General features: G+C 46.8%; 1 protein-coding gene across 1 annotated transcript in view; it reads left to right on the forward strand.

Moving 5' to 3' along the window:
* GPAT2 (glycerol-3-phosphate acyltransferase 2, mitochondrial) overlaps positions 1-22887 on the forward strand; it is a 2680481-nt gene that overhangs the window by 1096246 nt on the left and 1561348 nt on the right. The window contains exons 10-11 of the mRNA XM_069619102.1: positions 6717-6923; positions 7943-8053. Coding sequence (XP_069475203.1) covers positions 6717-6923; positions 7943-8053 — 318 coding nt within the window. The remainder of the gene's footprint in view (positions 1-6716; positions 6924-7942; positions 8054-22887) is intronic.

Genomic DNA, 22887 nt, shown 5'->3' on the forward strand with positions numbered 1-22887 from the left:
TCTTGGGGCTGAGCATATTCCCGAAGGGGAAGAAAGGGATGGGTTCCTTACTCTCATGCAAGATGGCAAGGATGCCATGTGTGAATCCCTTCAGTCAGGTTTGGACACGGCCAACAGTGTTAGCCAGTCCATGGCTGTGAGCACCATTATACGCAGATTTACGTGGTTGCGGAATTCGGGTTTTGCTTTACAATTAAATTACAGTGTATTTACAGTCATGGAACTTGACAATCTTTACAGGAGTCTTTTTGGGTAAGGCTCAGGAATGGATCTGAGGAATGTGCTGTGCATCCAACTGATAACACACTCTTTCATGGGCTTGCCTAAACCAGCCCACCAATTGTACTCCAGGCAGCACGCAAAGGGGTTGTTCGGTGGCCAGCCTCCTAGGCTGGCCCTATAAACTGCCAAACACACAGGCACTCACACACTGGATGTAGATAAGGAAGTCTGGACTGCTTTAGATTAGTCTACACCTGTTTAAACTGCAATCAAGTGTTAATTTGTGGGCGCAGGATTAACCTACATCAGCAAATGGACAATTTGGCTGTGCTTTGAAATCTACGCAAAGAGAGGTCACTAAACTAAATGGCAGGGAGCAGGGCTGTAAAGAAATACATTAGTACCCCAATGCCAAAATGTGAAGGTTAAAACAGAAAAAACCTATATGAACAAGGGGCAGCAAAAATGTTTGAAGTGACAAGAGGACTTCTACTGACGTCCCTTGAGCTACAAACCAAAAATCACTGAAGTTGGCCAAAAGAACCCCAAAAATTGAATTGCACCCTAAGAACGGCTGAGATATGTTTTGCCAAATCTTGGAGGGATTGGATCTGTGAGTTAATCTGATTGAAGGTTATCTTCATGATGGACAAACACGACCATTCCCATGCAGTGTGTTCTCCTTTGACCTGACCACTGCTCCACAAGTGTTGTGGACAACAATTGCTTCTTATCTGAGGAGTCTGGTTATTCGTTCTTTCCTTAATTGGATGCCTGGCTTGTCAGCGCCTTGAGCCCAAAGGATCTCGGGTCAGAATTACAGAAGTTGCTGTAGCTGCTTTTTTGCCTGGCGATGAACGAGGAAAATAGCTGCACCGCCTTAATTGAATATGTATGAAATGCACAGACGTATATTTTCCATCTTCATTTGAGTGAGGGACGTGCACGCCACAGCTCTTTATTTTCTTCCCCACAGAGTCACCAAAGAGTTGTATGTGGTAAGGCCCCAAAGTATTATGGCAAGACATAAGTGCCTCTAAGAAGCGAGGCACGGACCCTCTGCGCAAAGCCCTCGCAAGGCCGTGGTGTTGAGTGACGCAGGTGCACAGGAGATGCTGCCCGATGATACGTAACACGCTTTGCTACGTCCAGGCATCTGTGACTATAAGAACCGAGGCACAGATCCTCTGCAGCAAAGCCTCGCAAGATAAGGCCGCAGTGTTGAGCGACGCAAGTGTGTAGGAGACGCTGCCCAACGATACTTGGCACGCTTCGCTACGTCCACGCATCCATGCTTATAAGAACTGAGGCATGGACCCTCTGTGGCAAAGCCCTCGCAGGGCAAGGCAGCAGTGTTGAGCGACGCAGGTGTTTGGCAGTGATGGGGTTGCAGCATAGACAGTGAGTGCGGACGACCTCACACTCCTGTCTGCAGCCGCCAGGTTACAAGTTTTGGGGAGAGTTAGCTTGCTTCACTCCACGCAATCACCTGACCTGGTGCCCCTTCTCACTCCTGCACACGTGTTTTTCTTCCCCCTGTTCACCTGTGCTCCCTTGCATTCTAGGCCGCTTGCATCCCCTCGCAATCCTAGATTGCAGGCGCTCCCTCGCACCCTGGGCCGCGTGCGCTCCCTCGCAATCCTTGATCGTGTGCGTTCCTTCGCAATCCTAGATTGCAGGCACTCCCTTGCACGCTAGATTGCGTGCGCTCCCTCACATTTTAGGCTGCATGCCACCCCTCGCAACTCTAGGCAAGTCTCTCTCCACTCAGACGCCCCCTCCCCACACCCCCCGCATTCACTGTTGGCTGTCTCCTTCCCCTTTCCTAGGCCCCCTCCCCCAACCTATTGTTTACTGTTTCAGATCTTGTTCTCCACGGTTGTTGGCTATTTTGCATTTCCTGCATCCCTGCTATGTTCATTGTTTTCTTCTGGGTTGTTCTTTTGTTGGTTTTTGTTATACATGGTTATTATTGCCTGCATCTCTGCTGTGTTGATTCGTTTCTTCTAGGTTACCTGTACGATTGTTCTGCTTTTTGGCATTTTTGTTATCCATGGTTGTTTGCATCCCTGCTGTTTTCCTCCTTACCTCTAGGTTCCCGGAGTGATCATTTGGTTCTTTTTTTCAGTTTCTCCTTGTTAGTTTGCTCACATTGTTCTGCCTGCATCCTTGCTGTGTCCATTCTTTACTCTGGTTTCCATTGGCATTTGACTTGTCTATATATTGCATCTGATTTCTGCCATTGTTCTGTCCTCTGTGTGCCCCTCCTCCTTCTGTGTCCCCCCGCCCTAGTGTCTCCCCCGCCTCCCTGCTCCCTAGCTCAACGCCCCTCTACTTCCCCTCCACCCCCACTCTTCCCTCTTCACCCTCTTTGGTGCTCTGTGTCTCCCATCTTCTCCAACTGCTTTTCTATTGACTATCCTATCCTCCTCACTAAATCTTGCAGGAAGATCAAAAGGGATAGCCTGGTCTCCATCTCGGGAATCCCTATCGCTAATATCTACACCATTGCTTCCTCAGACAGACCCTTACCAACATCATCTTTGTCATTCCCTCTCCAGACCTATGGTCCCCCCATTTGGTCTCTGTTCTCTCTCCCTTTTCCTCTTCATCCATTAATGGCCCTCTTGCACTCTTCCAAGACCATCAGTAATGTTTACCTAAGTGGCACTGTCTTGGTCCAACGTCCTCAGGCCAACCTGCTCCTTTTTGATAGACGCTTCCCACGCATTATCAACTTCCTTTCTTCTCCTGCTGTCCCTTCTCTTCCTTCTCTGGCTACCCTGCCTCCTCCATCCTCTAGCACCTCTACGGCTGTCCCTGCTGCTACTCCGGCCACCCTGTTGCCTCTTCCCGCCGTCTCTGCCACCTCTACCACTCTGCGCGCCCTGTTGCCTCTTTGCTCCGCCACCGCTCTGGCACCCACCACCTCCTTGGCTACCTTACTCTCTCCTCCTTCATCCTCTGCCCATCATCGGGCGCTTACAACACTTCCGCAGGGCATACCTCAGACCTGTACCCCTCCACGGAAGTCCTTCAAAGGGGGCAACCTGCTCCACATTGCTACTCTCAACTAATGCTCAGATGTCAAACAAGGCATCCATGCCCTTGCAGGCCTTGCTAAGGAAGCTTCAGCAGCTTTCCAAAAGCCTGACCATTTATGTAATTAGCAAGGCTGCCACATGATACTCAACTGCATCTTTCTGCAGTCATTAATGTCTAGGTGCGAGCTAACAGTCCAGTGACTGAGTTGGTTAGGTGTGTTTAGTAACTTGTATGGCTAGATTAGGGTCTCTGGTTATCCTCAACCATTATTATGTGTTGGGGAAGTATGGAATAAAGGGGACAGGACATAAGCCTACCACAATTGTGACAACCATGCTCCTAGTCCATATTCACCTTTCCTCCTAATGGCTACCCTCCATTGCTGTTAATCATATTTTAGGGCACTGTACTGTCCCCACAGGACCAACAGCCAAAAGGTTTGGATGGGGAGTATGGACTAGAAGTACAGTAGTCCCTACAGTGGGTCATTTTATTTGACTGGCAATAGAATTATCACAAAGTTGTGTAACTAATATTTCCTTTGGAGAGAGCTCCCAAATCCATTGCCTTATAGTATGCTGTTTCTGTCTTGTAGGCTGAAGCCTGCAGGCCTGTGGTGTCAGGGTGGAATTATTTCTTTTAAAGCCTGTTTATGAGCTGAGTGAGTGTTCTGTTGGTGACCATTAGATTTGGATGCTGGCTTGGAGTGCATGGGCCAGTGGTTGTCTACCTATGGACTTACATTCTGTACTTCCCTTTAAGTTACTGCTGTACGAGCGGGCAATAAAGCATATGTTCCATGGACTCCTAGGTCCTGGGTCCTCTGTGGCTACTGGACCCTGGTCACTTTAGATTATTGAATTGAAATTGATGTTTCATCACATCTAGAGCTATTCGTTATCTGTCAGATGGGAAGGATACATGTGTTATATTTCTACACCAAAGAAAGCTCAAACATAACTTTATTCGGCTTTGAGAACCATAAAAGCAACACTACATCACATTATAAAAGTTGAATATACTTGGAACCAAAAATACGCCAGTAAAAATTACATATATTACCATTAGCGCAGAGAACCTAAGTGTACATTTATAGGACATAAACAATCAATACCTAAAATGTATATAAAAACCAATTAATCAACAATTATAAGTTCTAAAAAGTACTTTGCACATTAACAGGGAAATGTATCACTAGTTATTTGACAAAATGTGATCTTCTTAACCAAGCCCTATGTAGGAACTTTGAAATAAAATAGACTGCATTCAAATCAGAAGTACTTTTGCAGAATGCCACAGCAACAGCAATCTGTCAAATTCCCCTCAAACAAAGCCAAAATTGCCTGTACAACAATGTAATTATAGAATTGATAAATTCCTTCCTCTTGGGTCTTCCCTCCCAATGTGCCCTTTATATTATCTCTCACTCTTAGAAGTGGCAGTAACATTTCCTCAGGCCCGAATAACGGGGGCAGAAAAATAGGAAATTATCAATTCCGCAAAGTTGCCACAAACGTTACATTGTGTCAGGGGGGATTTAGCCTTTTGCTGTGTAAGAAGCCACTTTCAGGTTATTTTTACGCAGTTGGAGGCATAGGGCTTGAGCATAACCCGGTGCCACGCAATCTAGGTAAGGCTCAAAGCCCTCTTCCTGCTTTGACAATATATACAAAGATCCCGTGGACAGCCCAGCACATGCCCTTTTCATGTTCCTAATTGATTCTTCTTTGGACTTCCTTTTGACCCATTCCCTGGAGCCTGATAATAAACCAGCAGTACTGGACCAGAAGGCTGTCCGGTCCAGGTCCTCCAACCCTTTACGAACAAACCTAAGCAAGGGAGGGACCCCGAACCGGAGACATGCTGCAAACTTGTTAGCGCTTCTCTATTTAGCAAGTCTTGGTGCGCTCTTTACTCTCGTCCATTATGTCAAAGGTTTATTTACTATAACTTCCGAGATAGGTTTCAGGTTATTTTCCCAACGTAAACCAGCCATAGGTGCGCCCTTTGGGTGCATAACTAAAGCCCTCAAAAATGTATCATCAACCACGTTAAGCTGGGCATGTATGCAGTGACCCCCTATTTCGGCTCCATTTTTTTTGTCGCCGCCCCAACTTGGACCCTGTACAGTTTTAGTGTGAGGGTAGACTGCTATCCTTCCGTGACTGTTATTAAAACTGCAGATTCCACCACTGTACTTTTCTAGCGTTGCCACAGCCTTAATGTCTTGGGTCGACCATGCCAGATCATCTGCAAACCTTATCCCTAAATAATCATAAAACCCCACCTGCTGCAGGGGACAGCCTTCATTTAAAATCCTCAGTTTAACTTCCTTGCTATTTTTGCAGGCAAAAACCATCAGCTTTGTTTTTTATGAGTTTAGTGCCATTGAGAGTTCTTTGCACTTCCCAACAAAAACTTGCAAATTGTGTCTGACTCGTGGGGAGCGGTAGATAATAAAACTGCATCATCTGTGTAAATAAGTGCAGGGACTTTGTCCTCCACTAATTTTGGTGGATCAAGACCACAATCTAACAATTCTTCTATAATTACCTTGATGTACAGGCAAAATAAGAGGGGGGCTAGCAAAATAAAAGGGGGGCTAGCACACACCCCTGGCAGACCCCCCTCTCTACTGCAAAGGACTCTATGATCTCATCACCCAGCCCCCATCTCACTGACGCCCTTTTGTCAGTGTAGAGGGACCAAAGAAAGCATGTTCTATTTCTGTTATTTATTCTCCCTATTTCCTTTCCCTTCTGCCCTCTTTTGGCTCCTTTTTTTAGGTATCTCCTCTCCATACATTTTACATTTTGGCATCTGCTCCTCTTTTTGGTGCATCCTCTTTAGGTTCTCCTGCTTTCCATCTTGAGGTGTCCTCTCTAAATGTTACTTCACCCCCTCTGTTGGTCTCATACTCTTCCATCTTTGGTTTATTGTCATTTCCCCTGTCTTGGCCCTCCAATCTACATATTTTGTGGTCTTCTCTACTTCCCTTCTGGTCTTGAACCCAAGGGAGTCTTCCTTGCGCCCTTCTGCCCACCCCTTATCAGGTTTCCCCAATTATCTAGGCTTCTCATTTGCTTCCCTTTACCAAACACACCTATGCCTGGGTGAAGTGACAGAACTGCCTGCCTGCTCCTTGTCCTGAATGAGTTTGCTGATGTTTTGTACCGCTTTTCTCTAAGCGTTGTCTTCTTCCTGTCTCCCCTCTTCCTTCTCTGAACTGTAATTTATTTGTGTTCTTTCCTCTTGTCTCTCGCTCTTAGAGGCCTCACCTCTCCGATATCCCTATTTTCACTGTTGAACACACTCTGGGAGCAGTGTTTCTCTATTGGGTGACAGGAAGGGGAATAGTTGTGGTGAAGAACATGCTCCTCTTCTCCTATATTTTCTTCTTGGCACACTAAAATGATGCTAATCTAGCATCTTTTTCTTTTTTTCCCCAGTACATTGATGAGCTGTTGGCCGACGGTCAGAATCTTCTATTGTTTCTAGAGGAGCCTTTCTCTGGAGCCTGGCACCTCTCCCAACATGGCCAACAATGGTTAGAGATTATCTGTGCTGCTGTGATCTCTGGCACTCTGCCTGATGTCCTCATGTTGCCGATTGGGATTTCATACGACTATGTTCCTGATTACTACCGAGGAATGTGGGTAAGGGTGAAACTGCATCAGTGTGTAGCAATGCTGTGAGTTCTTTGCATAATGAAGAGCAAGTATACAGTGAATAAGGCAGCCACAAGATGGTCTCTAAGAAGTATAGTCAGTTATACTAAACATTATAGGTGGTGGGTGAGTGATATGGGATAGCAAACGCAAGATGTGAATAAGGAAAGGGGCCCTAAAATGAGAGCTTTTGAGATTGTATATTCCCCCTGCAAGGTGGGGAGGAAATGGAACCAGATGAGAGGGGGAGGGGAATCGGAGGACAAATATAGGGTGGTATAATTGGAGGGCAAGCTGAGAAACCATATAGAGAGGAGTCCTTTTATGGAAAGCAAGGAGAGGAGCATAAAAGAAAATAGGGCCATCTGTGGATTGATGCAATCTGGTGGGAGATAATGGAGGCCTCACATGTGAGCGGGAGCTTTGTGAGATGGAGCATTGCCTGGCAAGAGGAGGAGAGCAGCCTGACGGTGGAGATCGTTTTGCATGATACAGTGAGAGCTGGAATGGAAAGAGGAAGGACTTGGTAGTGTAATCCACTTAATGGAGAGGAAGATGATCTAGCTCATAAAGTGAGAGCCAAGGAAAAAATGAGATGCAATGCAAACTAGGATAAATGGTATAGGGAAAGGGAAGACACTTTATACAAGATGGTTTGTGACTGCTAATGGAATGTAAGGACCAGGACAGTGAGAGGAGGGTGATATCTAGAGTGGTAAAAGCAGATCCCTCACGAGGGAGACTGTATGGGAAAAGTGCAGTCAGATAGCAAGGCCTTTTTGCAAGGATGAGTGAGAGTTAAGAGGGAGGCCTCACAGGCACGTGAGAGCTTGGATAGATGAGTGAGTCCATCTAGGCAGGCTGAGAGCTGTTGGGGTTAAGGACGCTGTTGACCAGAATGTGGGAAGGAATTGTAATTAAACTGGATTCTTCAGAGGAAACACGAGATGATGATTTGCTGTCCTGCATGTGGTGTCCTTCCTCATATTTCTCTTTTGTTTCTCTAGCTGCTGTCTGGTCTGCCTGGATTGCTCTTGACTGCTTTTGTCACTTTTGGTTTCATTGGGGTGCGCTTTGGCTGTGTTAGGGTTGATTTTGCACAACCCTTCTCACTCCAGGTAAGTTAGGCATTTTTCTTTTTCTATATCTGACCTGTGGACGCTTCGGCACTTTCTATTTATTAGTCCACGAGACCTGTTTCTGGCCACTTGGTGCTCCTCCATCCTGTTCTTTACATCCTTACAAATGTGAAGCTCTGGTGCCCACAACAACCCTGCTTGCTTAGTGATCCTTTGCTCATCTGCTTTCTTATTTTATCATATGTTGGTAATTCTCTTAGGATCTCTTTGCATTGAGAAATGAGCATGCACACATCCATCCTTACCCTGAGACTTGGGTAAAATTCTGTATGGTCAGTGGGGCAGCCTCATATACCGATGACCCTTGGAGGATTTGATTTCACAGCCGTTCTACCCTTAAATCCAAATTCTAAGGCAGTCTGAATATGTTTTTCTGATGTTTGTTAATCTGCTTAGAATCACATGCTGTGCATAGGTCCGACATCCAGTGGTCACTGCGGAGTATTGCATTTTGTTTTTCGTAGTCGAAAAGCGGACGTCGACAAGGCGTGTCTGTAACACTATCCCTATAGTGACGTGCGTTGTACCCACAATCCCTCACGCGTCGAGGTCCCTCAGATTGTTTTTTTCCGCCCAGCTTATGGTCGCCTTACGCGGAGCTCCTAGAGAGACATTGCAAAACAATTACTACGGACCTCGGTTCTTAATATATACCTATTGTTAAAGATCCCTCCCCTCGACGTTAGCTGTGAAGCTGTTTCTCCGCCGAGCAAGTTTTCGACGGAGGGGAAGAGACGGAGGAGATCCTTCGGCGCTGCCGAACACGTGGCCAGGCCTCGCCGGCCAACATACAGTAGGGAGAGTGGGGGTTCGAACTTTTATCTTCTCGTCGAGAATGTCTTTCTTTCTCCCCTATCTTACCCTTGGGGTTGTTATCACCAGTTTTTATTGCCTCAGCTATGGAGAGGACACCTTTTAAGTTTTGGCCACGCTGTAGGGGCAAATACACTTGGAAGGACAAACGCAAGCTCTGTAATTGTTGCTTGCCCCTCGATCATAAAGAGGACAGCTGCGCGACCTGTAAGCTCTTGAAACCAAGAACTCTTAAAGAACGGAAAGTTAAGAGGTGGGCGGACTACGCTATGTCGAAGTCAGTTTCCTCACCCGCCGCCGCTGTTACAGAAAGTGACGAGGAGGGTGATAACTCGACGTCCGTTACGGAAGTCATTAACCCCCAGAAGGAGCGCTCGCGCTCCTCGACGTCCGTCCCCAGCCCCGACGGGCTCGGCTCACGCGCTGCTTATGGGGATGAACACCCCGGCGACAAGGACGCACACAGACCCCATAGGCCTAAGCACACAACCCACGGCTCTTCTTCGTCGAGGACGAAGGATCCACCAGCGCCGAAGGGGACGTAGGGCACTCCGGCGTCGACCTCAGAGTGCAAGGGTCTCAAGCCCCACCCGCAACCAGCGATTGGGCTTTCATCTAACACGGGCGCTACCTCAAAAACATCCGACGTAACGCTCCATAGAGCGGCCGTCGAAAAACAACGCGCAACGCAGACTCCAGAACCCTCTACTGACGAACTCGTCGTCGAGAGCCTGGCGAGAATTGTTTCTGAGGACAAACGTAAGCGGACGACGAAACAGACGTCGAATACCGCACCCAAGGAAATAGAAACGCCGAAAAAGCACAAGAGTAGCCAGGAACTGCCCCATTCATCTAAAGGCACTTCTGAACTACCGGAGGGCTTTTCTGAGGGCGACGGAAACCTTTCGTCGTCGTTGTGGGAGCGTTCGAAGCGTTTTGAAGGCGAAAACACTGATTTCCCCCCTCTAGACTATTCAGGGGTTCCCCATGAGACCCTGGAAAGACTCCATTCTTGTATGGAAAAGATGGAAAGGTTTTTGGGTAGCCAAAACCCACCCACACCCAAAAGACCAAGAGAATGGACCCAGGATGACCCTAGGGTCAAGATTCCTAGGCTGTTTCCCCCTTCTACAGACGCATATGACCTCACTGAAGAGGAGCAATACCTCCAGGAAGAGGAGGAGTGTTTGGGTGGAGAGGAAGAACATGAGGAGGAGAGGTTTGAGGAAGACCCTTACACTAGTGCAGGAGCTTTTGAAGAAGATACAGCTACCTCACAGCCCTGGCACTCCCCATCATTGCAGCCTTGGCAATCCCCATCAGTGCACTAGGACCCTGATGTCTTTCACCCTTCTCCTCCCAAGGACTCACCTATTGGGAACACCTCCCCCATAGATGACCAACCTTCACTTAATGCACTATTGCGCAAAGCAGCAGCGCATTTTGAAATAGACACAGGGGAGACTCTTCCGGACATAGACTTTGTAGAAAAAGTTATTAAAGAAAAAGCCCCAGTCAGTCTATTCCGCTCCTGGCTTCTATAAGGAGAAGAATAACTCCTTCCCTTTCCAATCCGGCCTTAGTCAGAGGGGTCAACCCTCGGATAGAAAAGCTCTTCAGCCCTTCGTCATCTGACCCTTTGTACATCAGGGGACATTCTATTCCGGACTCCCTGGTAGTTACTAATACGAGAAAGAGAGCAGGGGTACCACTATCTACTAGTGAGGCACCACCTGACAAAGAGGGCAAGAAGCTCTATGCACTTGGGAAGAGAATCACGACCTCCGCCGCCTTCTCAACTAGGATTGCAAATAATAATTCCCTACTAGCTAGCTACGCAGATGCACAGTGGAGCAAACTGCGCAGCGAAGCAGAGGACGCACCAGAACCCCTGCGTTCACGCCTGTTAGCTACTATATCAGAGGGAACTCTTGTAAACCAGGGCATCGTAAAGAACTCCTTAGATGCCGCAGAGACAGCTGGCCGTTCCCTGGTTCAGGGAATACTTCTCAAACGCCATGTCTGGCTGCACAATTCAGTATTTAAGCCGGAAACCCAGGCTTCCCTGATAAATAAGCCCATAGAGCAAACACATCTGTTTGGGAAAGCAGTTGATGAGGCCCTAGAACATGCGAAAAAAGAGTTTGATACCATCAAGACTCTTGACCAAATTTCTAGGCCACCTAACAGACGCAGCTATGGCAATAGACGCTCCTTTCGTGGCCAACGCCAGCAGCAAAGCCAACAGCAATTTTACTCTGCTACCAACTGGCCCTCTAACCAAAGCACCCAATTCAGTCAAAGAGGCCAACGTCGTGGCAAAGGAAGAGGGCGCTGCTCCAGTCCCAAAGGCCCCACGCCCAATACCAACAAATGACCCGAAGATTCGGGTCCCCTCCCATGCATCACCGGTCGGGGGCCGGCTAACATCGTTCCTTTCAGCATGGGAGGGAATAACGTCAGACCGCTGGGTATTATCCACCATAGCCCACGGATACTGCATCGAATTCAACGGTTCCCCGAAATACAGACCCCCACGGAACCGGCGCATGACACCGGAACACCTCACTATTCTTCTTCAAGAAGTAGAAGAGCTACTGAAAAAGGAAGCTATAGAGGCTGTCCCCCTATCTCAGGTAATAGAAGGTATTTATTCAGTGTACTTCCTTGTACCCAAAAAGGATTTAACCATGCGCCCTGTATTAGATCTGCGTCCAGCGAACAAGTTTGTCAAACCCCAAAGGTCTCGTATGGTGACCTTGCAGGAAGTAATCCCACTGTTATCACAGGGGGATTACATGACAACACTAGACATGAAAGATGCATACTTTCATATTTTAATGTTGCCAGCGCACAGAAAATACCTCAGGTTCAAGATAGAGAACAAACACTACCAGTTCAGAGTACTACCCTTCGGGATAGCATCTGCACCAAGGGTATTTACGAAAGTACTGGCAGTGGCAGCGGCCCACCTGCGCAGGTTATCCATCCCGGTATACCCTTACCTCGACGACTGGCTCATAACAGGGGATTCTTACGAAACATGCTTCTCCAATACCCAAAAGACCGTAGACCTTTTGTCCCAACTGGGCTTCTCCATCAACGAAAAGAAGTCCAGCTTAGACCCCAGCCAAATCAAACAATTCCTAGGGGCTCTAATTCGAACAAAGGACGGCCTCGTCTTCCCCTCCAACGAGAGGGTCCAAAACATGCTGTTTCAAATCCCCCATTATGTGGCAGGTCGAGAGGTGACAGTACGCAAAGCAATGCGCTTGCTAGGGATGATGGCGTCATGTATTTATTTGGTACCTCACGCGCGTCTGCACATGCGCCCAATGCAAGAGTGGCTCTACAGCCAGTGGTGTCAGGCCAGCGGACAATGGGACGATCTAGTGGTGGTCTCGCAGGCCTTGGTTCTCTCGCTACGGTGGTGGACAAAGGAAAACCTGTTATTAGGGAAGACTTTTGCCACACCCGCAGTGGAAGCCACTCTAACCACAGAGACGCATCCCTTACAGGATGGGGGGGCTCACCTATCCCATCAAACTGCTCACGGAGTGTGGACTCCGAGCTTAGCATCCAAGCATATAAACCTGCTGGAACTACTAGCGGTGTTCAAAGCACTGAAAGCCTTTCAGGAACACTTACAAGGAAAGACAGTGATGGTCCTCACAGACAGCACCACAGCCATGTACTATCTCAACAAGCAAGGGGGCACTCACTCTCCAGGACTGTCCAAGCTGTCCCAGAATATATGGAAGTGGGCTCTCAAACACAACATGTTCCTACTATCACAACATGTACCAGGGGAACTCAATCTGCTAGCAGACAAACTCAGCAGAGACTTCCCCCTGCCCAAAGAGTACGAATGGCAATTGCACGAAGACATCGTCTTAGACGTCTTCACGCAATGGGGATTCCCGGAAATAGACCTGTTCGCAACCCTGGAGAACTCACAATGCCAAAGTTACGCCTCCAGGTACCCCCAGAACCAGTCCAAGGGGAACGGTCTGTTGATTCAATGGTCAGGGAAATTTGTTTACGCCTTTCCCCCGACTCCCCTCCTCAACAAAGTGGTGCACAAGATGCACCAGGAGCAGGTTACCATGATACTAGTGGCCCCAATGTGGGCCCGGCAGCCATGGTTCGCCCACTTGATGGAGATGTCCCTATCTCCCCCAATGAAACTTCCCTGCCCGTACAACATGCTGTCACAAGACAAGGGCAGGACACTGCATCCATGCCTTCAGACCATGAACTTAGCAGCCTGGCTCCTGAGATCATAGAATTTGGACATTTACAGCTCCCTCAGAGATGTATGGACATCCTCAGGGAAGCCAGAAAACCTAATACTCGCCACTGCTATTCTAGCAAGTGGAAAAGATTTGTCATCTGGTGTAGAAGTAAAAACATCAACCCGGTTGACTGCTCTGCCACTACCATTATTCTGTACTTGACCCATTTACTGGATTCAGGTCTAGTGTTTAATTCCATTAAAGTCCACCTAGCGGCACTTTCTGCATACACCACTTCCCAACTTAAAGTGTCGTGGTGGAAGATACCAGTTATCAAGGCCTTCATGGAAGGGGTAAAGAGAATACACCCCCCGATAGCTAACCCAGCTCCCGGATGGGACTTAAACGTGGTACTTTCTAGACTCATGGGCACTCCTTTCGAACCCATGCACAAGGCAACTCTTAAATACCTCACTCTTAAGACTGCTTTCCTAATAGCTATCACCTCCATTAGGAGAGTAAGTGAACTACAGGCTCTTTCTGTACTAGACCCCTTCGTATCAGTTCACAAGGATAAGGTGGTTCTTCGCACACACCCAAGGTTTGCACCAAAATTCATCTCGAAATTTCATGTAAACCAATCTATAGAACTACCAACGTTCTTTCAAAACCCTTCCAGCTTGGGAGAAAAAAGTCTGCATACACTAGATGTACGCAGAGCTGTCATGTTCTACATGGAAAGAACCAGAACACTGAGAAAGACTAATCAGTTCTTTGTCTCGGTGGCCGCAGGAAGAGAAGGAGATGCAGTCTCTAAGTCCACTATATCTAGATGGATTGTACAATGCATCACTCTCTGTTACACTCTTGCTAAGAGAGAACTACCCTTCAAGCCAAGAGCACATTCCACTCGAGGCACTGGGGCTTCCATAGCATTCATTGCAAATGTTCCCCTTGAGTCCATCTGCAAAGCGGCTACCTGGAGTTCTGTGCACACCTTTACAAAACACTACTGTCTAGATGCACACTCTAGATCTGATTCCCAGGTGGGACAGGCAGTATTAAGACACCTTTTCTCTACTGTTCCTTCTCATAACCCACCGCCAACTCCGGGTACTGCTCGCTAGTCTATGCACAGCATGTGATTCTAAGCAGATTAACAAACATCAGAAGACAATGCATTACTTACCGTAAAAGCATTTCTGATGGTTGTATCTGCTTAGATTCACATGCGCCCGCCCTTCCTCCCCGCTCGGATGGAAGGAACATAGACATCCTCTACTATATTTCTCTCTTTTCTGTACTCGCTCACGTCTAGAAGGCTCCCTCAGGGCAGAAAAATACAAACAGAGGGGCCTCGACGCGTGAGGGATTGTGGGTACAACGCACGTCACTATAGGGATAGTGTTACAGACACGCCTTGTCGACGTCCCCTTTTCGACTACGAAAAACAAAATGCAATACTCCGCAGTGACCACTGGATGTCGGACCTATGCACAGCATGTGAATCTAAGCAGATACAACCATCAGAAATGCTTTTACGGTAAGTAATGCATTGTCATATGGTTCAATGTTATCAAAATCTTAAGGTTGCGGTGGGTGCTCTGAAAAATGAAATGAGCACCAGTGTGCATTATGTACTTAATGATTCAAGAATACACGTTTTTATCAAATATGTTTGTGTCAAATAATAAGGTCTGTTGTCATTCCTATGCTCCAAAAGTTCACTTTCATTTTATGCAAAGCATGCTGGAACCCTCGCTGCTGTCATTTTTTTCCTTATCCTTTTCCATAGAGGTATTTCAAAAGAGCACAATAGGAGTGTACCAGACTGTCGATCTTGGAATAATAACCTACCAGAAAATAATGTTTATAGTTGTTGTTCTAGGTTTTAAGAATGTGCTTGGCTCAGTAAGAAATGTGACACATTTATATATAGCTAAAATAGTTACTTGAATTGAGCATTAGAAATGAACGTTCTAAAATATTAAAAAGATCCAGTTTACAATGTAAGTGCATTTCAATAATTTCCTGTTTTTACTAGCTGCTTTTTCACAAAAAAAGTAGCTCCTCCTTCCCCCAAGACTGTCAGCAATGGCTGAGCGCTTTACCAAAGACACACCCATTAATGTGACATTCACCCACATTAAAATAGACATAGAAGGAGGCAGAGAGAAAGAGCACATAGATGGAGATCTGGGGTATATTTCAGCGGGTGTAGAACATGTTATTTATTCTACAAAGTGCAACATTCACAGTACTAGGTTTGCAACAGCAAATCTATATCTGATAGTCCATTTTCTGAAAGTACTAAGGGATATTATCCAGCACCTTCCGTAAAGAGGGAACGAATTCCATAATGAGGAGCTGAATTGGAAAATGAACTACCTCGAAGTTGGTGCCTCTTAATAGATGGAACCACTAGCAATGTTTGGTCCCAAGATCAAAGATTGCGGGATATGCTCAAGCGTATTTAGTGAGATTTTCTTGAATAAAATGGGGGCCAGATTTAAAGAAGGCATGCTGATTTAGACTGAGAGTCTTAAACTAGATAAGTCTGGCCAGAGGGAGCCAGTGCTTTTGATTGCGATAAAGGGATGTGATCAGTCTTTTTCAGAGAGCACAAATGAAATGGGCAGGCACATTTTCAATGTGTTGTAATTGCACAATCTCTGTGACATGACAATATTTAGAAGGCTACTGTAATCAGTGAATGTTAAATAAATGTATAGGGGTGTGTTTCCAGCACAGAAAGGAGAGAAGCAAGTGAGCTGCTGTAGCTCCTGGTAATAGATGGTATATTCTTCATTTATCCTGGCTTGCCTTGGATCTTTTGTGTGCAGCATCCAGGTAGAGATTTCTGAGAGCCATTCTCCACCGGTACTGTCGCTCTACGAAATTGCAAGATGTCTGGTACAGCATGTTCATGGCGTGGGGAAAGCCACAAAGGAGATTGTGGTGCAGGTGCCACTCTGTGTGCCGCAAAGTTGTTGCCGATCTTGCTCTGCTGTGCATTGCCTGTGGTCCATCAGAGAGGTAGAATGGTGGATGCATGAGTGAGTGGTGACGGGCTACTATGGAGAAGGGAATAAAGGATCAGCAATGCACTGATTGATGGCAGCCACTAGGGCCCGGACAGTGCACCCTAATGCAAAGTGTGCTCAGTACCAAGTGCACGTTCAAGTGTGGTGAGAGCTGGGGAACTGATACACTGGCTGAAGTCTAGTGTGCTGGACAAAAGGACATGGTCTATGATGTGCTGATATGACTTAATGGGACAACGCTTCATAATGTTCAGCACATGATCCACTTGAGAGGGCAATATCTTTAGGCAGGTGATGCATTTTTCTATATACACTCCTGGATATATATGAATCATCTAGCGATCTGATGACTACTCTTCTTCTCGATCTTTGATATCAGAATCTCAATTTCTTCTTTCTGTTCCCTCGTCCCCATTCTGTCAAAGCCTGCTTTACCTTTTTTTCTTAGCTTGCACCATAATATTGGAATCAACTTCCACTTCCCATTAGATCACGTTCCTCTCTTCTACTGATTTAGTTTTTGTTTGAACACCATCTGCTTTCGGTTCACTCTTCATAAACTGCAATCCTCCTTATTTGTACTGATTGAATGTCAAGCACTTGGAATAATGGGGCAAAAGGGCTATTCAGATGTATTTGCTTATTTATTGGGTATTTATAATGCTCCTAAAAGCATAATAAAATACAGTATTATTTGTAGAGGAGCAGGAGCATACGTCATCCCTAGCCTCCCGCCCCTCACCTCCGTCATACTGGAATAGCAGGTGAAGAGCCCTATGTTGATCACCAGGAATCATCCCAATACCACATTGAGTGTATGTAAGCACTCCGATAACCATATCAAATGTATCCTCGTACTGAAAGGTTGGAAGGATGTTGGAACACACCATTGGACATGGAGCTGTAAGTGAAATCTGGCAAGGGCAGAGTGATGTCATGAAGGAGACATACGAAGATGCACTGAAACGATATGAAAATACTTAAAGGACAAAGTGTAACTGGAGTAACAAGAAAAACATGTAATCAGATACGAAGAAATCATATGCCCTAAAGAAATAAGTGAGGCGAGATGAAGTAATTGTATATATGCAGAAACGCAAGGTAGATGAGACGTAAAAGCTTGCTGCAGAAGAAAACATAACGTGGCTAGAGCGGCTGTTATGGAAAGATGGATGTCAGACTCGAATTGAAATCAATCAAGCTACCTCAGACACAGACTAGGGCTGCAGAGTCTGGAGACGCTGGAAAAGCAGCTTTGTGTGAGGAATAAAGAGGAGTATATTGGTCTTGGTTCAAGGATGAGAAACAAAAGAGCTGGGTTGGGAGGCACTCCAATAAATAGAGAATTCAAAACGATATTAAGTAGCCCAAAAGGGGTCTTAGATCATGTATGTGATTTTGGTGCGTTGTATTTCAGGTGCAGGAGGGAGAAACTCGAGGCCACTCGAGGTTCAGCAAAACTAAAGCAGAAAACACACACCGACTATTGCTAGTCGGTAACCCTCTGCTGCACTCCTAATGGGAGCTAGTCCCAAATGAAAGTTATACCTTGTATATGCTAAAGGCTCCAAGTATGGAGAGTTAGATATACAGGGACAGAAATCAAATTGTTACAGAATTATAATTGGTTTTATCTAATATTCAAAAGATTAACAGTATATCTGGGGCTCTGTCAATCTGACAATCTACAGACAAGAAACCATCAAGCTGAGAGTGGACAGATATAAAGTAGACCCAGTAGGCAATATAACAGAACATAAACAATTTAATAGATAACATACAACTCCATTGGAGTGTGTTAATGCTAATCGCATTCACAGATAAGTTTGTACCGGTCAATGGTTCAAAAAACAACGGACAAAATTCAATTTGAGCTGGACAAAATAAACAACCTGTTTGGTCAAGAAAAGAACACACATATGTAGTGTACATTTACAGAATACCGGTGGTAGGGTAATTTATATACAGGGTAATCACCACCTTGGTGTTGCCCCACTGCTGAGCAGTTACATTCACTCTGCTCAGGGTTCCTAAAGACACTCCTATTGGGTAATCAGTGCCTACGCGTTTTGGATTAGTGAAAATCCATCTTCAGGGCAGGACGTGTTTTAGTTTCATCAGAGTTCAGTTGCAATTCCTACAAAGTATAAGGATACACTAATTAGGTCTGAAGCGTATTTCGAGGACTCTATCATTTCACTCACATCAATGGGAGTACACTAACCTGCTCTTCTTGTGAAGCAGGATCGAATCATAATCACCTGTGTGGTTGAAATAGCAAAAAGTGCAGCTTGTAAAAGTTTGACCCTATGCGTGAGACCATATAAAACAAATACTCAAACTGTAAAGGTAGTTACTCACCCAGTCACAAGACAGCAGTGTCTCGCCGGGTGCAAGGGTGGTGACAGGCTGTAACACCAGGATTAGGCAGCTGGAGGCATGGAAGAGAATCTGGGTTACTATCAACTCGAGGCATGTAAATTTATGTTTTCTATGAGCGTAGTAATCGAAAAACACCAGGGAAAACGTAAATTAGCGTGAACTCTATATTCACCAAGACTAGAGGTCAACCACCTCAAAAAGTCAGTAGCTCTAGTGGAGGGCGTTAATCATAGTTACCGTACAACGTGCAATAAAAAAGTGGAGGCTATTCGGGCTAATGAGGCTAACTTCAGGCATGTAACTACATGATTTCAATCAGCATGGTAAACGAAAAACACTGCGGAATCCGAAGGTGTCATGTATGTGAAGTAGCGTGAAGACTATATTCACCCAGACTTAAAGTAACTGGAAAAGTCCGTAACTCTAGTGGAGGGTGTTAACCATGGTGTCCGTACAAAGTGCAGTGAAGAAATGGAGGCTGTTCACTGTGCTCATGCACCCATCGTGATTATCATACACTGAACATCAGGATCATGAATACTTACAACGAGCGGGTCGTCCACCATACGCCAAAGTGAAACAGCAGCAGCTCACGCGGGCGCGCTGCACGGCACTCCCCAGCTAAAACCGTTGCCATGGGAGCGGCGCGCAGACGCGTCCCCGCGCGGGGCGCCATCTTTGTGTGGGACAAAAGTCCCAGGTACGATCTAACTTGAATCGAGCCTCAAACTTGGTATTGAGGTAACCAGGCATGCGTGGTTGCGAAAGTCTGGTTTTGCTCCAGATGTACATGCCAGACTTTTGAATATGCCCTTTGACGGCTCTTCATTGTTCGGAAAAAACGCTGATGACCGTCTGGAAAAGTTGCAGACATCTAAAGCAGCAGCAAAATCTTTAGGAGCTGCTTTTCGCCCCTCAGGAACCTCTGGGAGAGGAAAGTCCTTTTGCTATTATTCCGCATTCGGAAAAAGGCAGAGGACAGCGGGCTCAAAGAGGCCAAAGGAGATCCACCCGAGGTGGACGGGTCAAAAGTACTAAGGCCGCAGCAGCAGCAGGTGCCTCTTTATCCTCGGCATCTGCATCAGCCGCCCCCAAACCACTCTGAGGTCTTTCCACACAAGACACCTGTAGGGGGCAGGTTAACTCACCATCTGACGGAATGCAGGCTATTACGTCAGATGCTTGGGCATTGGAGACAGTTGCCCAGGGTTACTGCCTACCCTTTCTACACATCCCTCAGAGTCATCCACCGGGGAACAGCTCTCTAAAAGTTCCAGATCCGCTCCTCCTGCAGGAAATTATAGACCTGCTAGAGAAAGGTGCCATAGAACCGGTACCTGTATCGGACAGGAACAAGGGCTGGTACTCCCCCCTACTTTCTCATACCAAAGAAGGACGGAGGACTGAGACCCATCCTGGACTTACGAGAATTGAACAAGTTCCTCAGGAAGGACAAGTTCAAGATGGTAAAACTCTCTCAGATCCTTCAGGCCCTCCAGCTCCAGGACTGGCTGGTATCTCTGGACCTTCAGGATGCTTATTTCCATGTGCCAATCCATCTCAAAAACAGGAAATACCTGAGGTTCGCAATTGGCGATTCTCATTAGCAATTTCAAGTTCTGCCATTTGGGCTGACCTCCGCCCTGAGGGTCTTCACCAAGCTAATGTCGGTAGTGGCTGCGAGTCTAAGGAGGGAAGGGATCCACGTCTACCCCTACCTAGACGATTGGCTGATCAGGGCTGTATCTTCGGAACAAGCTCAGACCCAGCTAGATTATGTCTGCCACTTCCTTCACAAACTGGGCTTCTCCCTCAATTTAAAGAAGTCACAGATGATACCATCACAGAGACTCCAGTTCATTGGAGCGGTTCTGGACACTTCCCTGGGAAAAGTCTCGCCACCAGAGGTGAGGGCTCAAGATATTCTGCAGATGGTCAACAAGTTTCAAAATGCCCAACGTAACCCAGCCTTCGACTTTTTGAGGTTGCTAGGCCTCATGGCATCCTGCAGCTTCCTTGTGCCAGAGGCTCGCCTGAGAATGAGATCTCTTCAGTGGCACTGAGAACTCAGTGGTCGCAATTCTCAGGGAGAATGACAGATCTCCTCTGGATTCCAGACAAGGTAGCCCGCGACCTTCAATGGTGGGCCTATCCAGAGAACATCTTGAAAGGCGAACTGTTTTGGCAACCATGGCCGGAGATAACAGTAGTCACAGACGCCTCACTCACGGGGTGGGGAGCCCATGCCAACGACTTGACCATCAGCGGTCGTTGCTCTCCATCGGAGTCCAGACTACACATCAACCTATTGGCGCTGAGAGCGATCAGACTAGCGCTGAAAGCTTTCCTACCATCAGTACAGGGGAGAAATGTCCTGATAATGACGGACAACACAGTGGCCATGCACTAACTCAACAAAAGAGGAGGCGAAGGGTCACTGCCACTGTGCAGAGAGGCAATGCAGCTCTGGTTTTGGGTAGGAAGGAATCTCTCTATCGGCAGTCCACCTAGCCGGAGAGAAGAACTTAACAGCGGATGCTCTGAGCAGGGAGAGCACAGTCTCCCACGAGTGGGAACTAGCTCAGGAAGTCCTTCAAGAGATCTTCGCCCTTTGGGGGAACCCCTCAGGTGGATCTGTTCGCCACAAGCACCAACAGGAAGTGTGACCTGTTTTGTTCAAGGGAATTTCCCCCGGGAGGAGCTGTAGGAGACGCGTTCGTAGTGGACTGGGAGTTTCCACTCCTTTACGCGTTTCCACCAGTCCCTGTTATTCCTGAAATGATCAGGAGGTTGAGAGGATTCTGGAAAACCATGATCCTAATTGCCCCAGACTGGACCAGGAGAACGTGGTACCCGGACCTTCTAGATATGTCCATCTGCCCTCCAATCCGTCTTCCACTCAAAGAGAATCTTCTCTCGCAGAAGGGAGGTCAGGTTCTCCATCCAGACATCAGAACCCTCAACCTTCACGCTTGGCTTCTGAAAGGGTGAGGTACAAGGATTGGGATCTCCCTGATGACGTCATGGAGGTGTTGCTTTCGGCCAGAAGGCCAGCACCAAGTCTTTATACCGCTGCCGTTGGAACAAATTTTGCAGCTGGTGTAGAGAAGGGAATATCAACCCTTTTTCATGTAGTACACCAACGGTGTTATCGTTTCTACTCTACTTGGCAAACTCAGGCCTTCAAGTTGGCACTGTAAAAGGCTATCTCGCAGCGCTTTCAATCTTCAAGCGCACTGCGGAGGAGCCAATCGTATTTCAAACTACCTCTAGTGATACAATTTCTCAAGGGATTAACTAATGTTTATCCTCCAAAACCATTTCAAGTTCCGTTATGGGACTTAAATTTAGTCTTAAACTTCCTAATGGGCACTCCATTGGAACCACTTCACTCTTGTTCGCTGAGATTTCTCACACTTAAAACTGTCCTATTGGTAGCACTAACATCTTCTAGGAGGGTGAGCGAGCTACAAGCTCTCTCCTGTAAACCCCCACATACAATTTTCCACAAGGACAAAGTTGTCCTACAGGTGAAGCCTAATTTCCTCCCAAAGGTGGTTTCAGAATTTCATATTACTCAGAAAATTACCTTACCTTCGTTCTACCCTCCTCCCCATCCGGGGAAAGAGGAAGAAAGGCTACACCCAAGGCGAGCTCTAAGCTTTTACATCAGCAGAATGGCTAGGATCAGGCAAGCAGACCAACTGTTTGTAGGATACTCAGGTCACAAGTTGGGATTACCCATAACAAAACAAACCATTTCCAGGTGGATTATTTTGGCCATTCTGGAATGTTACAAACTGGCAGGGAAAGAGCCACCCCAAAATCTTAGGGCTCATTCAACCAGGGGTATCGCAGCCTCTTCGGCCCTCCAAAGAGGGGTACCGGTCAGAGACATATGTGCGGCTGCCACATGGTCGTCCGCACATACATTCACAAAATTTTACAACCTGGATTCCTCCACAAGTCAAGAGACCAGATTTGGCAAAGCCGGATTACATTCGGTCCATCCCTAAAGGGATACATGACATTCTTACTCCCACCTCCAATTACATGCCACTGCTATGGGAGTCTATCAAAGATGGGGAATACGTCGGAGGACACAATCCCTTCGAAGAACAAGTTTCTTCTTACCTTGTAACATTCTTTCGATGGGATGTTCCTCCGACGTATTCCTTATCGCCCTTCCCATCCATCCCCACAGTAATACTTCCCTTGTGGTTGCAGCTTACGCTCCTTCAAGGTCAATAACCAATTCAGGAATGACTTTTCCTATGCTACAAAACGGAACTGAGCAACGGGCGCCTCCTGTGGCTATTTATGGGCATGGTGACGTCGG

This window comes from Ambystoma mexicanum, chromosome 10 (assembly GCF_040938575.1).
Source record: "Ambystoma mexicanum isolate Mex_15411 chromosome 10, UKY_AmexF1_1, whole genome shotgun sequence".
Classification (NCBI taxonomy): Eukaryota; Metazoa; Chordata; class Amphibia; order Caudata; family Ambystomatidae; genus Ambystoma; species Ambystoma mexicanum.